The 17,553-nt window shown below is 40.0% G+C and overlaps 1 protein-coding gene across 1 annotated transcript in view; it reads left to right on the top strand.

Annotated features, from left to right (window-relative positions):
- BASP1 (brain abundant membrane attached signal protein 1) overlaps nucleotides 1-13,822 on the top strand; it is a 49,678-nt gene extending 35,856 nt beyond the window's left edge. The window contains exon 2 of the mRNA XM_079144333.1: nucleotides 12,257-13,822. Within this exon, the coding sequence (XP_079000459.1) occupies nucleotides 12,266-12,934 (669 nt within the window). The 5' untranslated portion in view covers nucleotides 12,257-12,265 and the 3' untranslated portion in view covers nucleotides 12,935-13,822. The remainder of the gene's footprint in view (nucleotides 1-12,256) is intronic.
- Nucleotides 13,823-17,553: the final 3,731 nt, after the last annotated feature.

Raw genomic sequence — 17,553 nt, 5'->3', positions numbered from 1 at the left:
CTTGGTCATATTTCATTTAATGGAATGGGACATTTCAGTTATAATTTAACATACTTATTTTTTTCTATTGCTAAGTGAAAGATGAGTCTATATAACTCGATTTAGAGTCATAGTTGTATTGATTCTTTTGTCTTACAAGTTTATAGCTTTGAAATTGAATGTTTCAGTGGTAGTGAGTTTAAAATATTTATCAAGTTCTCATTTTTATATTAACAACCATAAACAAAATGTTTGCTCTGGAGTCATTAGCTGTATTTGAATAAATACTGAAGAAAAGCTTTAGGTCAATATTTAAGTGAGGTCAGGTCTATTTTCCTGCTAAAACGTCCAACACAGTACAATAGAATATGAAAGGATTAAGTAAGATGATACAGATAAATAACTAAAAATGAAGACCAGATTGTATAATAAAAGATAAAAAGGCATTCTTAAGAATTAAACTCCCTTTCTGTATTTGAATGTATGTGTCTGGATGCTGACTGGGCCTTCTCTTATTTAAGAAACTCATAAAACTATTTGTAGTGCAGCAAGTCTATTTACTTCTGCGCACAGAGTGGTTTCACAGTAAGACCTCTCCAGGCTTAGTTCTCTCACCTTTTAGCTGATGAAATGTCTGCCCTTTTGTTCCCAGTACTTAAGAAACCCTAAGTGTTGTAATGGAAGAGAACCAAGAAGATAAACGGCAGGACAGAGGAACACCTAAAATATTGAAAGATTAAGTGGCCATTTCAAAGACATACGATCTATCATTTACCATTAAAGATCTTATTAAGCACTTGGTCTCAGGAATTCCTTTCTGACCATATTCATTGGAGGAGGGTGAGGTTGAGTCAGGGCCTTCCCCTGGGCTTGGAAGCCCCTCTCTCCCTTTCCTCCCTTCCTTTTCTGAATAGCGAGTGGTGAGTGTCCCTCTTCCACAAGTTGAGGTTTTTTTTCTTTTCTTTTTGATATAGAGTCTCTAGTGCTGGCCTTGAACTCCTGGCTCAGCCTTCTGAGTAGCTGTGCCTGGTCCAATAAACTTAATTTTGATATGCCATTCTGAGTCTCCTAGACTTCTTTGATCTTTGAACTTTAGTTTTTCTTTTTTCTTTTTCCCATTCAGTTGCTCTAAATCCTCATAAACAAATGAAACTCATTCTCGCTGGTATTCCAGGTTCCTGCCTTCCCTCTGGTGTTGGCTGCATGGGAGTGTCTTGGGGGTTCACATGCTCTCTGAGCCCTTCCCAAGAGCAGAGTGTCTCTGCCGCTCTAGCCAAGTCACTCCACAGGCCAGTGAGTGGCTCATCAGCAGGTCAGATTGCACAATGTCCGTTCTTATCTTTCTTAACCTTTTTGTCACAGCATATGACTCCTCAGAGCTGCTTCCTAAAATTCTTTCTTTTTGATAATCAGAGACATGACTTTTTCCTTCAAGAGAGGCCTTTTTCTGCCTCTGCGGCCTCAATCTAGCTACTAGCCTGTTAGGCCATCTTGTAGGCCTGTATTCCACCACTCCTCACTCCAGGTCGCTGGGAGCAGTCGCCGGGAGCAGTCGCCTTTCTCCTAAATGTGGAGGGTTTTCTGAGGATCTTAACCAGACGCTCCCTCTTTGTCTTTCCGTGTCACACACACTTTGCACTTCCCCATCATCATGTCGAAAGCTTATCTGTCCTTCACTGTGACTCAGAGGCTCCCTGCCCAGCCAGAGCGCCTGGGTCCTCATCACGTCTGCACAGACTGCTGATGTTTGATGTTGGGTGAGCTGTTTACCTCCTGTGATTCTTAGCTTCCTCATGGCAGAGTGGAAATAGCAATAGCTCCCTCCTCATAGGACAGTGAAGGGGCTGACCTGCACAAAGATCAAACATGAAATAGCCTTTGGCAGAGTGAGTCCTGTTTGTACTTTTGATATTTTGGCTATCTCAGGCTGCTTTCTCAATAGACCTTTCCTGATCTCCTGACCTCAACTACCACCTTCTCTTTATCACTCTAGGACACTTACTGTCATTTATACTTTAGGCACCTCTCTCTGTCTTTCCCTCCTGCTAGACTGGAGTGGGCTTTCCCCTACTTATGTCCCCTGCCACGTCTTCACACTAAGTACACACTTCCAGAAAGATCTTCCCCACTAACATCAAGCCTGTTTTTCTAGAATAAGTTTGGAACATCTGATAGTCTTGAGATCACTCTGCCTGTTGAATTTTGAGGAGAGATCCTGAAAAACACGTTGAGGACACTTCCACAGGACTAGCCTGGATTTCATGAAGGAGAAGGAAAGGTTACTTGTGATTAATCTTCTTTTGGGTTGAGAGCCTTCTGACCTTGTAGACATAACTCACCTTAATTCCCTGTTTGGGAAAATGGGGTTGCATGAACGTGTGCATTTCTGCCTGTACTTTTTTTTTTCTCCCCCAAATGTCTTGCAGTACATTTTTACAATGCCTAATATTTTTATTGTGACAAGGGAATACATTTTCTTGAAAATGTTTTCTCTGAATTTTTACTTGTGGTATTTAAAAGGTCGCTGTAGAGATTTAGACATGGGTTGACAACTCTCACTACAGTTCTCTCTCCCCAGGGAACATTCCCATTCCCTAAATTTTGGTGATATTAGAATTGCTGAATTGAAGCTTTGACTGAATCAGACACTGGCAACAATAACTCTAAAAATGAAAATTATCACCAGGCATTGAAGAAACCGGAAGGAAATCATTGTGATGGAATATACTGATAGGAATGCCAAAAATACACATAGGTGACATAATCTTTATTTCGCTTTCCCATTTTACAGTAAAATTTTTTGACCATTTAAAGGAAAGAGGGCAGTCATTTGTTCAAAATAGATATTGGTGGATAGACCCAAATGTTCAGTTCTCTTTTCTCTATTTTTACTGAAAATATTTTTACATTGTGTTGTGTTTATTTATTCTTTTAAAATTCTCTTCTTAAGGTTTTCTTTTTATTTCTCTTATCCTTGTCATGTTTCAGCTAGGTAGACCAGTAACTTGGATTCTTCCAGCCTGAGTCTGGCGGAAGTCCCTTGTCTGGCGGATGAATTTTTCTGCAGGTGCAATTCATGGGTCAGTTGTAACTTTAGGTTACAGTTGGTTGTCCGAGGATAGGCAGTTAGTATGCTGGAGCCTCACTCTGAACTTTGTCAGGAACACTTTTGATCCTCAGCACCACATAAAAATAAAATAAAGGAATTGTGTCCACCTACAACTATATATATGAACACTTGACTCATTCTTAGTATCCTAGTAGAGCAGATGTATTTTCTCCTGATTATGAGATGAAAAAAAAAAAATCAAAAAGAGATTGCTTCTTGTCTTCATGCCATGATGAAGCTGCAATCAGACCAGATGTAACACTCCAGACTCTGCCACATGCTCTTGTATATTCATGTTGGATTTTGCTGGAGACCAGGAGTCATCTTCTGCATGATCATCTGTTTTACTCTCATCCTTAAGAACTCTGTTCTGTGGATTATAGGTGAAATGATTAATTAATCCAAACCTGCATTTTCAAAATAGAAATGTTGCAGTGGATGAGACCTTCCTACAAAAGAAGTGCCTAGATATTACTAGTGCAGAGAAAAGAGACCCACATAGTAACAGCTGTGATATAGTGAATATGGGAACTTTGGGATGATATGGAGAGATGTGATATCTTGTTTCATCCTAATTATCAGTTAATGTATGCCAGTGATTTTCATGATGTCACAGAACTGTGTCGTTCATTGATGGAGCAACTTGAAGTAAAAATATGCTAAACAGAAACAGAATTGGAGGTGTCATGGAGAATGCAGTGACAGGAAATAATGGTGCATGCAGTCCCCCTGGGTTTGGGATGGTTAGTGCCTTGAAACTGTGTCATTATGCAAGGGTACATTTTCTTTTCTTTTTTCTTTTATTAGTGCATTGCAGTTGTACATAATAGTTGGGTTCATTATGACATAATCATACATGCATGGAATTTAACTTACTCCATTCCAGTCCCTGGTTTACCCGCCTTCCTTCCTCCCCCTACTCCATTTTCTTCTACTCTACCGGTCTGCCTTCCACTCATTTATTTATTTTTAATAGGTGCTTTATAGATAGACATAAAGGTGGAATTCACTGTGGTATATTTATGTGGGCACATGTTTTTGCCAAATTCTTTCTGCATTGCCTCCCCTTTCCTGTCCCTCCTTCCTGTGTCTCAGTCTTCCTTCTGCTCCACTGACCTTCCCTCTATCTCTATGATATCGGGCCCCTGTTTATTCCCCTTTACTTTGCTCTGGCTTTCACACATGAGAGAGAATATTCCACAACCGCAAGGATGCATTTTCACGGGAGGCAATGCTATAATTGGGGCTTCATTCAGAGAAAGGCTGGGTCTGGTGAAGACTGGGAGGGTGAGGAGGGACTTTATTCAAAATGAGAATCTTCCTCCTACCCTCTTTTGGGACCTCCTTCTCACTCTTTCCCTCTTGTGGGAGGGTAATGAATTGGTGTCCTTACATGTTTAAAGTCACCATGACCTCACATGGATCTTCCCAAAGCAGGGCTGTAGGTATTAAAAACTATAGCTGTTCTGGAACTCTTCCAACCTATAAATTCCAAACAAAATCTTATAAAATGTTGCATTCTGGTAGCTCTGTAGAGATGGTGTTGTGTCCTAGTTTTGTATAACTTTTATATTTTAATAAAGATAGAAAGGAGTTAACCTTTCATTTGTGGGGAGGGGGGGAGCAATTCATAAGAATGCCTTAGATGAACCTATTCAACCAGATGCTGAATGTATTACAGAAGCCATGAAAAGGTATGGGCATTTGTGAACAAACTTAAAACTTTTTTTTTTTTTCCTTAGAAGAAATACTCATATTTTGGGGTTCAATTAAAAATAAAACACTAAATGGTTCCTCCAAAGTTAATGTTTATGATTAATTGGTGAGAACAGTGTTTATGTGTTAAGCTATTAAGACTTGAAGGAAGAGAAAGGGAATGAGTCAACAGCTAACACCTTCAATTTTGGCAAAATTTAGGTCATTTTTATGGTGCTGCATTGCCTTAACATTTTATTTGCTCTCAGAAATTTAATTCATTTTCTTCATAAAGTTTAAGATACTTGCCATATATATATATATGAAAAGATCAATGTAGGTATCATTGAAATTGCCCTATGTGTTTTAAATATTTCTTATGTGTTCTTGGGCACAAAGGAGGCTGTGGCTAAGGACTTGAGAATTTTAACATTTATGAAGGAAGAAGTGAATCTAGCCTGATACTTTGATGATGTCATTCGCCAGTAGCAAGCAGGTGAAAGCCAGTTTTCTGGCAGATGCAATGTGTGTCCACACATGGTTGAGGTTTCTGTATTAGTTCTATAAAACAGCACAGCCTTACTTTAGAAAAAAGAAAACTTCCCCATTTGCATTGAGCCTGCTGTGACCTGGAGGATTGCAAACACTGTCTTTAGTGTCAACTGATTCTGGGAGAGGTAGTGGAGATTGGTGGTAGGAAAACATCTTCTACATTGGTACTTAAGTTTTACAAGTGGGTTTGCTATACAGGAAACATTACTTAATTCATCCTAGATTCATGAAATTGAATTTATATTTAAATGGTTCTCATAGGCAATAGAGCGGCAAAAGGAAAATTAGCTTCCCAGGCTTGGTAATTCTTTTATGTTGCTTGGTTTCTATATGTTGCTTGGTTTCTATTTTAGGTTAGAAGTCACTTTTTTTCTTAAGAGTGTCCTGGATACATTGTTCTAAAAATTTGTGCCTAAGAACTCTTCCCTCTTATTATTTCCTCAACATTCCTACACAGCACTGAACTGAATGTCAAGTTAGTGTGTGAGAATTGTGATTAGCTTCTAGTTGACTTTTATTCTGTTTGAAATAGTAATTTTAAAATATCTGTAGGCTGATGTTGCTTTGCATTGAATGAAAGGGAAGATGGTTTGGTTGGTTTAGGAAGTACTCTTGCTCAAAGAAATTGGGCATAGGGCAAATCTTGCCAGGCAGGACCAGGATGGCTGGTAGATGACACACCCAAAGTGGGTAAAAATAAACAATTGAGTGTCTTTTATAAAGAACCACAACACTTTCAAATAATTCTGTGCCAGGGAAGCTCATGAAACTTTATTTTTCTGACAATTATGACTTCATCTGAGGTGTCTTCAGTGTGCAGTTCCATCCTAACTCATTACTGAAGTTGATAGATTATCCTGAAAACATTTGCTAAATGTATTTGAGAACATTTAAAAAAATTATATCCCATGGTAAATATTTAGCTGTTACTTTACAAATTTTTATTTCTAATTTAAAAAAAATTATTTTTAATTTTTGATAAGCTTCACATATGTTGAAACCATGTAGAAAGACATCTAATCATAGTGATATACCAGCTGTAGGGTGAAATAGTAGTAGTTTTTATGAGAGAACCTTATTGATAATATCACATTTTTCTCATGCTTAACGTTTTATTTAATGCCATCTGCATTCATAAGCAATGTTTCCCCCAGAAACAGAATACATTTTAAAATCTTCATTTTACTGATTAGGAAAAATTTGAAACCTAGAACAAAGGTAACTTGGTTCAGACTCAGTATATTGTTAATGGTGGAGCCTGGTACCCAGCATGTTGGCTGTTTTTAGCCAACTTCATACTGAATGCTAAGTGGCTTGTTTTTGACACAAGTCCTAAGGGAAAGATCTTATTTTTATTTTATTTTATTTTTTTCAGCCTCTTTTTTTTTTATTGTAAAGATTTTATAATGTCATTTTGCATGTCATTTTGTCACCATTCTCTTTACCTTTGTATTCTCAAAGGAGTTCTAAATTTTCATTCATTTGACTGTCAAATAGTTTAGATTAAGGTAAGAAAAAATTTCAGTGCTTGTTAGGAATGTTCTGGATGAGTAGATCATCTCCGTAGCCAAGTTGTGTGGTAGTTGGTGAGAACTGTGGTTGTTTAATGGAATTCCATGGTAATTAAGCTGGCACGAAGGTGATTTGGGCTTGTGTGTCCTGGGGATTGTGTGCATAAAGTAAACACAACTTAGACGATTTGAAAGGCTAAGCAGAGTCTTTCCTGTTCTGGACAGCCTTCCTAATGGGAAAGAAATGGAAGATTAGAAAAGCTTTTGAGGATTGTCTCTTTTTTATAGAGTATCTTGTTTACAAAATATTTCAAGTGTTACTCACCTAAAGTTTCATACAAATATAAATATTCATATAGATTTAAATTTTTAAATTTCACATAGCTGTATAGTTTTCAGATTGAAGCTCTCAATAGAACTGAATTTTTTGTTTTAGTTGTGGTAGACACAATACCTTTATTTTATTTTTATGTGGTGCTGAGGATTGAATCCAAGGCCTCACACATGCGAAGGTGAGCATTCTACCTCTAAGACACAAACCCAGCCCCTAGAACCAATTTTTTAAAAAAGTTTTTAAAAGATATCTTATAATGGCAATAATGCCATTATATTATGTAAGATCACAGTTTTTCTCATAAAAAGTTGAATAGTAGGTTATCAATAAGATTTTCTATAAGAAAAGATATACCTATCAGTACCCAAATTTGACAGAATCCTCCTAATACTTGCTTAGGAGGAAAAATTAGAGCCTCTCACTGTCCTTTTATTAACATCATCATTATTATTCATTGTTATTATTTATATGCATTTGCTTCCAAGGACAAAAAATAAATCATCACTTTACCTGGCCTACATAACTAAGAAGTTGAGAAGGTAGAGAAACAAACCTTTAGAAGTTTCATGAAAGTTCATAAATGCACACTTACTCTCTTTATGAGAATTGCCAGTAAGCAAGGGAAAGCTGGTGCCCACAGAGAGAGCGTGTTCTAAGCTGACAACCTTTCTGTGAAGTCACTCTCCAGAGTGGCTAGGTGCATATTACGTGCCTGCAAACTCGACAGGCAGAGGCCAAAAGAACCGGGCTGCTGTGACCGACAACCACCAGTGACCCTGTAACCTTTCTAGGCCTGCCCCTTGTTTTCGTGGTTCCCATCCCAGATTGCTTTGATCAGATAGCACTGTGAAAAGGTGTGAGATCTGAGAACATCTCTTCTAGAACACTGGTTTACAGCCAAGGGGGGTTAATTAAATAGAGTCTGGATTTTATAAAGTGGAGGGAATAGAATTGGTTACAGACAGTTGTCGGAGATTTAGAATGTGTATGATATATATGTGTGCATATCTATATTAAACGTTTGGATAATTTATTTTAAAGAATGCATCTGTAGGACATGGTCACTTCCCTCAGAAGTCTCTTACGTTTAGCTAATAAGCCAAGATAAGGTGCAGATCAAATTTTTTATCTTTCACATATAAAAATTTGAGGCAGTGATTGAATTTTAACTAAGGAAATTGGATTCTTTTTCCATCCTGGTGATGAAACTACAGTTTCTCGTTTGCTTGAACCAAGTGATGAAGAGGATGTGAGAATTCAGGGAAGATGAAGGATGTTTCTTCCACCATCACCCAGCACTAGTTCAAATCAGGAGCCATAGACTTCATGACTAATCTATAATTTTTATCTTTGTCTAGAAACTGACTTCTTCATATAATGGACTGTTAATCTATTTAAAAAGACTCACTGCCTCTCAAATCTCAAGTATGTAAACATTCAGATCAAAGAAGTAGTCTGATCTTAACAGCAGTATGGCAACAGAAGATTACTGTACAGATATATTTCACATCTGTAGAGAGCAGAAGCTTGCTTGGAATACACATACCAAACATTTTTTGATTCCATTTTTAAAAGTTTTTATTTTTAACGTATACTTTTAAGTACAGTGCTTCTAAAGGCTGATTCTAGAATTTTTGTTTGTGAAACCCATGTCCTCCTATTCTGTTGGGAGTTCATAAGCATGGAATTACTTTGGAATTGAAAAATTAAATGATAAGGAAAGGAACTAACATTTATTGAAGACCCATGAAATGTCAAATGTTGTACTGATGCCTGACATTAAATTGCCATGAAATTGACATTTGTTATTTTCCAGGAAATGGAGGGACAACAATGTTAAATAACTTACCCAAGGATTCAAGGCGGGTGTGCTGTGGAGGTAGAATTCATATTAACATCTTATGAGTCAATCATGACCCTGTGTCCAGAGTTTCCCTGGAACAGTTCTTATCTAATATTTATCAGATTAAACTAAAAACATACTTCTCTCTGTAACTATTTATTGTTAATTATTTTCTACATCAGGTTTCCCCCTTTGACAAAACGGTTTCTTGTGATTTTAAAGGGCAGCTCCTGATTTTCTTTCCTTTGAGATGTGACGACTGAGATCAACTCTAGCATGTGTGAATGCATGAACACATGGAACTTAGGACTGCATCAGCATCTGTCCAAGCATCCTGTCTAGATGAATGGCCTGAACGTGGACCAATGGGAAGGCAGCCTCAGTCCTTTCAGTGACTTTGCATTAGGTTTAAGTGACTTCAGGGAGAATTACATGGTGACTTGTTGAAATATGCATCTCTTTTTAGTCTGAAAAGTTCCAACTTTCTCCATCAAATGATTTGTTCATAAACAGAAGTTAACAGAAATGAGGGAAATCATTAGACTCCATGCCCCATGCTCTCCCCTTATTTCTTAAGGGTATGGATACAAAGCTTCTTTGGCAAATAGGAAGACGAAAAGCTAACTTTCTTCCTTACTTTCCCCTTGTCCCAAGTTCTAGCCACCCCTACCTGTGACCCAGGGAGGGTGGCATTCCTGGGCTGGTCTCTGCCCGTTTGCCAACCTCCTGGTGGAGTCACTTCTGACCTTCTCAGTGATGCCTTTCTTGCCTATGAGATGTTTTTGGACTTGGCCTTTTGCTTATTATGTAGATCCATGAACCCAGCCAGGTTTTCCTTATGGGTAAAGGAGGATGTTAATGTCCAACCGCTGCACAGTGCTGCTGAGGGTTAAGTGACTTATGTATATGTTTAGGATTAGGATTGCGCCTGCACCTAAGAAGTATTAGATTTTCATTTACCTCTGCTCGTAATCAAGGTCTTCACTCCTATTGTGCTGGGAACTAACCAGATGACCCTGCTGTCCCAGGTTCTAGTGCATTCTACAAGTCTTTCTCTGCTACCTCACTATAGTTCACACAGGTAAATTACCTGAAAGTTGGGGGTGTTTACTTAACTTTGCATTTGAAAAAGAACAGAATGGAAGACACATTCTCTTACTTCCACCTTACTTCCACCTTGATTATGTTCGCTTCTTACCCAGAAAAGAATTGCAGCTGGTCTTAGAGAATAGAATGTGGCTTTAATTGTGTTTCAGAAAACCAATTTTAGTAACTTAGATTTTAGGTTTGTAAACCAGCAGGACTTTAACCTCTGGGGATTGCTATATAGAATTTCATGCTGTGGGTGTCGGAGCGCAGCACCCGTTATGCCCACGATGCACACTACATTTATTTGTCTCATGGTCCGTAATTTCTAGGTTGGGAATTGGGAGAAGATCCTTATTGCAGGTCTATCAGGTTTCGTCTCTTTTAGCTCAACCTCATGTACCAAAATGAATTTTGTGAAATATCAGAACTGAAATTATAATTGATATAAACCATTCATGTATACTGACTTATTAAGAATTCAGTTACAAATTATAATTTAAAATATTGATCACATTTACTTTCATTTATTGCTTTGCATTAAAACTAAATGTAATTTAAGTTTTACCATGTGTTTGCTTGAAAAATAACCACATATGAATTGTCTAAAGTAGATTATGATCAAACACCATTTTTTAAATATATGTAAGAGAATTTCTTAGATAACATGATAATGACCCTTCTTGAAAAAAAGAATATTTTAGTCATCTTTCAATGTATTCCTTTCCCCCCCTCCAAATATTAAATTCATTCTAGACAGGAAATTGGGATAGAGTGGTGAGACCAATTTTACTGAAGCGTAGTTCTCTCTATCCAACATGTGACTTTTAAACAATAAACTTGGGTTATTTCACTATCATGAATCATGATTCCAAGAAGTATAATGAATAAATAGCACATTTTCAGTTCTGAATGGATATTTTTAAAGAAATGACTGGTTGAGGAGAATGCTACAATTCTTCCAGGAGTAAGCCCTGACCTGGGCCAGAACTAGGTGATCTCCTGGACTCTCCAACCTGCACTGGGACCTGGCCAGGTGTTCTCCCTCTGCTGGACATCTTTCATTTGTGGGGACTGATATCTTTTGAAAGACCAACATCTCAGTGGGTTCTCCTGATATGATACTATAAAAATACATTTGAAGAAAAAAAAAAAAAGATTTCCTGTTTTTTTAATGCAGCAATGGTCCTGGATTAATCTTTTTAAATGAATTTATAGTTTATTATTTTTCTAGATTAATGCTTTGGTATCAGAGAGGAAAAATTCATGGTTGGAATACAACCAGTTGAGCTGGGTGTGGTAGTGCATGCTTGTAGTCCCAGCCACTCAGCAAGACCAAGGCAAGGCAAGGCGATTTCTAGTTTGAATTTATCCTGGGCAACACAAGACCCTGTCTTAAACAAAAAAGAAATAGTCGACCCGCAGATACACCAGTGGTTCTTCTATCAGAATGAAAGAGCCTCAAGATAGCTGGAGTTGTAACTTTTGAGTGGAAAAGGCCATGAAAGGCCCTTTACCTAGCATCTATAATTTAGATTCTATCAGGAAACAATTTTATATTACTACGGAACTATTCATTTAAGCCAAACTTACCTTGAAAAGCAATGAATACAAATCAGACACACTAGGAAATTAAATATAGCTAGAGAAACTCTACTTTCCAATCTTGCTCTTCTTTGGTAACAAGAGTAACTCCTGCCCTCAGGTCTTTCCAGATGTGTTTGCATATAGAAACAGATGAATCATGGATTTGGAAAAGGGTTGTAGTTTGAAATTATTTCCTAGAGATTTCCTATTTGTGCTTTATTGCAGTTATGCAGTTTCTCCAGAGTGTATTTTAAAATGACGGCCTGGAGTGGCCGCCACTGCCATTTTGTGCTCAGGTGTTCAGTACTGGGTGTTGGGTCAGACACCGGAGGCCTAAGACGCACAGTCCTATGGCCAAGCTCTGATCACTGATTCTTTGGTGCGACTGGAAGCTCTGCAGCTGAGCGCTCCACATTTTTGATCCTTGTTTAATTTTTATTTTTAATTGTGATGCAATGCGCATGGCACCAAGTGCCCCGCCGTCCTTGCTCTGCGCCCCAGCCTCCCGCGTTGCCCGGCCGGCCACTGACCCCTTTGTCTTGTCTTGTGTTTGCTTCCAGAGCTCCAAGATGGGAGGCAAGCTCAGCAAGAAGAAGAAGGGCTACAATGTGAATGACGAGAAGGCCAAGGACAAAGACAAGAAGGCCGAAGGCGCGGGCACCGAAGAGGAGGGGACCCCGAAGGAGAGCGAGCCCCAGGCGGCCGCCGACGCGGCGGAGGCCAAGGAGACCCAGGAGGAGAAGCCCGACAAGGCGGCGGACGCCGAGGGCAAGGCGGAGGCGCAGGAGGGCGACAAGGCGGCGGCCGCGGCCAAGGAGGAGGCGCCCAAGGCCGAGCCCGAGAAGAGCGAGGGCGGCGCGGAGGAGCAGCCGGAGCCCGCGGCCGCGGCCGCGCCCGCGCAGGAGCCGGGGCCCGGGGCGGAGGCGCCCAGCGCGGCCGAGGCGGGCGCGGCGGAGAGCTCGGCCAGCGCGCCCGGGGACGGCGCGGGCCAGGAGGAAGGGGAACCCAAAAAGACTGAGGCTCCCGCCGCTCCTGCCGCCCAGGAAACGAAAAGTGACGGGGCCCCGGCCTCAGACTCAAAACCTAGCAGCGCCGAGGCGGCCGCCTGCCCCAAGGAGCCCGCCGCAGCGTCGGAAGCGCCTAGTAGTACCAAGGCCGCCGCGCCCGCCGCGCCCGCCGACGAGCCGCAGCCCGGGGAGGCCCCGGCCGCCGAGCAGAGCGTGGCCGCCAAGGAGTAACCGGGACGCCTAGGGAAACGCCACCTCCAACAGCCTCTCTCTCTGTCTCTCACTGTCTCTCACTCTCTCTGTCTCTCTCTCTACTAACTCGTTTCAGATCGGAAGTAAGGATATGTATTGCCCAAGGGGGGAAAGGATGTGTCCCATCGAGGGAGGGAGGGGGTGGGAGAATCCAAATAGTATTTTTGTGGGGAAATATCTAATATACCTTCAGTCAACTTTACCAATAAGTCCTGGATTTCGAAGATGAGCGTCTGAAAGTACAGAACACCGTGTTCGCGAACTGCCGCGCACCACGTCTCCTCCCCGGAGCCCGGGCTCCTGCTTCGGCCTGGGAGTCGGGAGCGGGGCGTGCGATGCTGCTCGCAGGGCCTGTGCCAAGGCAATCAGATCTTTAGGAAAGCAGTATTTTCTGTGTTTTCTTTTTAATTTACAGCCTTTCTTATTTTGATATTTTTTTAATGTCGTGGATGAATGCCAACTTTCAGACGGAGCCCACTTAGCTTGTCCACATGTATCTCGATGCCAACCCTCCATTCTTCCTCTCCAGATATTTTTGGGAGTAACAAACATTCTCTCATCGTACTTAGCCTACCTAGATTTCTCATGACGAGTTAATGCATGTCCGTGGTTGGGTGCACCTGTAGTTCTGTTTATTGGTCAGTGGAAATGAAAAAAAAAAAAAAAAAAAAAAAAAGTCTGCGTTCATTGCAGTTCCAGTTTCTCTTCATTCTGTGTCACAGACACCAACACACCACTCATTGGAAAATGGAAAAAAAATAAAAAATAAAAAAATAAAAAAATGTACAATGGATGCATTGAAATTATATGTAATTGTATAAATGGTGCAACAGTAATAAAGTTAAACAATTAAAAAGAAGTAATAAAGACTTGGTTTTATTTGACCTTCCCCCTTCTGGCCCCCCCCCCCCCCCCCCGCAATAATCACCTCGTTAAAGAACAGAGCGCTGTGTGGGCATTTATTTATTTATTTATTTTCTGAACAAGTTTGGATGGAAACTTAAATTAGGATCCTCGAATTTTTTGACCATTTCACTCACACACATATATACATGTATGTATATAAATTATATATACATAGGTATTGGGGCCTGAACCTAGAGGTGCCTCACACACTGACCTACATTCCCAGTCCTTTTTATTTTGAGACAGGGTCTCCCCAAGTTGCTAAAGCTGACCTTGAAGTTGTGATCCTCCTGCCTCTGCCTCCCAGACCCTCCCTGAGATTACAGGCATGTGCCCAGCACTATTACCTTTTAAAGTAGCTGAGTCAGTGCCAGTAAATTATCTCAGTAAGAGACTAAGCTGAAAATGTCCTGTCTGTGCATATGCATGCAATGAAACATGGGTATAATAACTAGTTAAAAAGAACAAATATTTTGTTCAAAGTACATTAAAGGACAGTACATAGATTTGGTCTTGAAAAGCTGCAAGGAAAAGAACATGAAGATCTTGTAGCAATGCCTTGTGTATATAATGGAGAAATCACTGATGATTTCTCCCCTTCTTTATTTGTCATATCATGACGGACAGGAAAGGGGACCAAGTGTGAGGCAGGCAGTGAGAGCGAAAGCAGACTTGGAACTGGCCTTCATGGTGGCTGGATCCCTGGCCTGGTTTTGCCACTGATGGCTTTTAAGTCACTTCCCACCTCTCCAGACCTCCCTTGCTTTACCTACAGGAGGGCATAGACTTTATGACCTCTAAAGCAAGGCTCCTTGGACTTTTGAAATATTTGCTAGTTTCTGGATGTGCCAGGTCACAATACATACCGTGGATGGATGTGCTGAACCTCCAGCTCTTGATTTCTCCTTCAGTCCTTGGATAGTGACCATCGGTGTGCCCAAGTTCCATCTGTCAGAGGTGCAGAAGGCTGGAGAATTGGTGTAGGCAGTGACTTAGGTGGTGCCAGGTATGCACATGAAGTCTTGAATCTAACAAAGGAAGTGATTATTTCTTGGACCTCTCAGTAGTAGTTTGGTCATTTTCCAAATTGGATATTGGAAACAAAATCTTAAATACCTTTTAAAAAGAACTTAACTTTAGCCACCACAGAGATTTCTCATGCATAAGTCAGAAATATCAGGTTGTGGGGAGAAGTGGATTGGGAATAATTGTTCAGAGTATTAAATAACAATATTTTAGATAATTTTAACTCAGAAATTTCCTAAAATTGTGAAGACCAGTGTAATGGTATTAATTCCCAAAGGAACACTAGCGATACTGTGGGTGCGAATGAACCAGGTTCCACCCCTATGGCTTATCTTACATATAGAGAAATAAAAGAGGAGAAAGCTACCCTCTTTGAGTATTTTCTGAGTAGTCGTCTGTACCACACCTAAGACGTTGCTGGTATGTGACAACTGGGGAAATAAATGATGAAACTGAGTAACAGGCACATAAATCTGCTGGGTTCAGTTCATGTCCATGATCACCTTCTGGCACTTTGGGTTCTTGTTTCTACAGTGAAATAAATTTGATCTCTTAATGCTTGAAAGCACAGCACACAAGAACTATGTAAACATATTAACCACCAAGCAACTGTTTTAAATAAGAAAAACAGCAGGGGAATGTCCAGATCATTACTGATGTGCCCTGAAATACATGAAGTCACTTGGGAATAGGGTGCTGGTAGTAGGGAGAAAACTGCTTCAGTAACCCATGAAGGGTATTTATATAGTTACTCATCTTTTCATTTTTAAATTAAAAAGTTTTATTTAAAATTTAAATATTTTAACTGATAGTTACTAATATTAAATGCCACCCATTTCTTGCTGAAAAATGTGTTCGATGGAAGTAACAGGTGATATTTGCACTGTCTTCTCCTGCCCCACTTTAATTAAACATTCATTAGACTTTTTGGTGATTAGAAAAATCAAATCAACCCTGGGTTAGCATTTATTATTAAAAACCACTGGTTAGGGATAAGTCAAAGAAGGAAATTTTTTTTTTTCCTTAGCTTATTTCTACATAGAGTGCTATTGGGTAGGGTAGAAGAAAATTAAAATCTGAGCTCTATGTATTTATTTTTCTCTTTTCTGTTAGGTGCTCAAGTAAATAAGTAGCATCAGAAATGTGGTCACCAAGATAGTTACATCAAGATTTTAACCCAACTGTGGTCTCTGGCATTTAATCCTTCATACTTCAGAAGAAGAAGAAGAAGAAGAAGACTTAAGAGTATAGTTTGAAACTGTGCATTCAGCAGAAAATGTACGTGTGAGCGTGACTGGCTCAGCCAGGAAGGGAACGGCGCTGGGCTGCCATGTCAATTTTGGATTAACCTAGATAGTTCCCTCTTCATGAATGATTGAAAATGAAGGGAGGGCAGTGTACAGGCCGTGCTCAAAAAATGTCGGGCTGTTTGGAACCTCTCACCTTTTGCTTCACGAACTTAGGCATGTATTCTTCCATGCAGAACAAAGGGTTCCCGGGCCTCACACCTGCAGTCTGCCTGTGTGCAGACCGCAAGGAGGAATCAAAATCAATGTGTCCACCATTACCAGGTTTGTCCCTCTACTTTGCAGGTCCTATCCTGCAGCTGACACTACCTCTGCATGATGGGAATGAACACAAGTCCCCAAGAGGCTGGGCTGTGCCAAGCATCCTGGGGACTCCATGTGGTCTCAACCCTAAAGAAGGCCATCTTCAGGCTGTTCCAGCCATTGCAGCAGGGTCCACACAGGCACAAACTAGGAACATCATTTGCCATCCTTGGAGAGACTCCTTTGTCTCAGTGAGTCAAGGCCCAGGTCTAGTGGACTTAAGGGAATAGTTGTCAACTATCTGGTCCTGACAAGATCTGCATGATTCTTTAGCTGCCTTAGGGGGTGAATCATTCGGTGCTAGCAAACCCAAGAATGGAAATGCTACACAAAGCCAGTTTTCATAAAGCAGTCTGAAACTTTAATTTTCATTAAATGAAACTTCATGACCTTCTGAAGCATAGCATTTTTATTGAAACATACAACATAATAATTAAAGTCCACTGTCAAAGCTGGCTCTTGGGACACCAATCTTATCTTTGACACAGCAAATTTCAATAGTTTCATTTGTGAGAAAAGGCTATAAGATTTATAAAATTTGCAGTCTTGGAGTTATCCAACTTATCTCAGGATTAAAGAGATAAATCTTCATCCTTTAGATTTCCGTTCTGCGTTTTGAGTACAACCATGTAGCTGCATTGAGCTTTGTTTTAACTAATTTATATAATGCTGAAAACTGGATGCTCAGGAAGTAATCTTTAAAATATACCAAGCAGCAGCACCACTGCAGGTCTGTGTGATGTCAGTAAGCATCGTGTACATCCTTATACAGGATTAATTTGTACTTTGCTCTGCCAAACAGTTAATGCTGTAGGTATTTAGCTCAGGGATGGTTCATTAGCTAGGGTGTAAATTTTTATAGCACCTTATCTGCTAATGTAGAAATAAACAGGTCAATATGGGAAGTTTTCCATGAAAGTATAAGTCTTTGATTTTTAAAATAAGCTATTTTTTTAAAAAAATCATGGGCCTATATGCTTTCTGTCTTTTTAATGACAGAAGTTTTATAAGCATATAAAATCTCAAAGTTCAGAGTCATTGATTTAGCCTGGTTCT

This window comes from Sciurus vulgaris (genome assembly GCF_902686455.1).
Source record: "Sciurus vulgaris genome assembly, chromosome: 6".
Taxonomy (NCBI): domain Eukaryota; kingdom Metazoa; phylum Chordata; class Mammalia; order Rodentia; family Sciuridae; genus Sciurus; species Sciurus vulgaris.
Note: the sequence above shows the minus strand (reverse complement) of the source record. Positions and strands in the feature narration are given on the sequence as shown.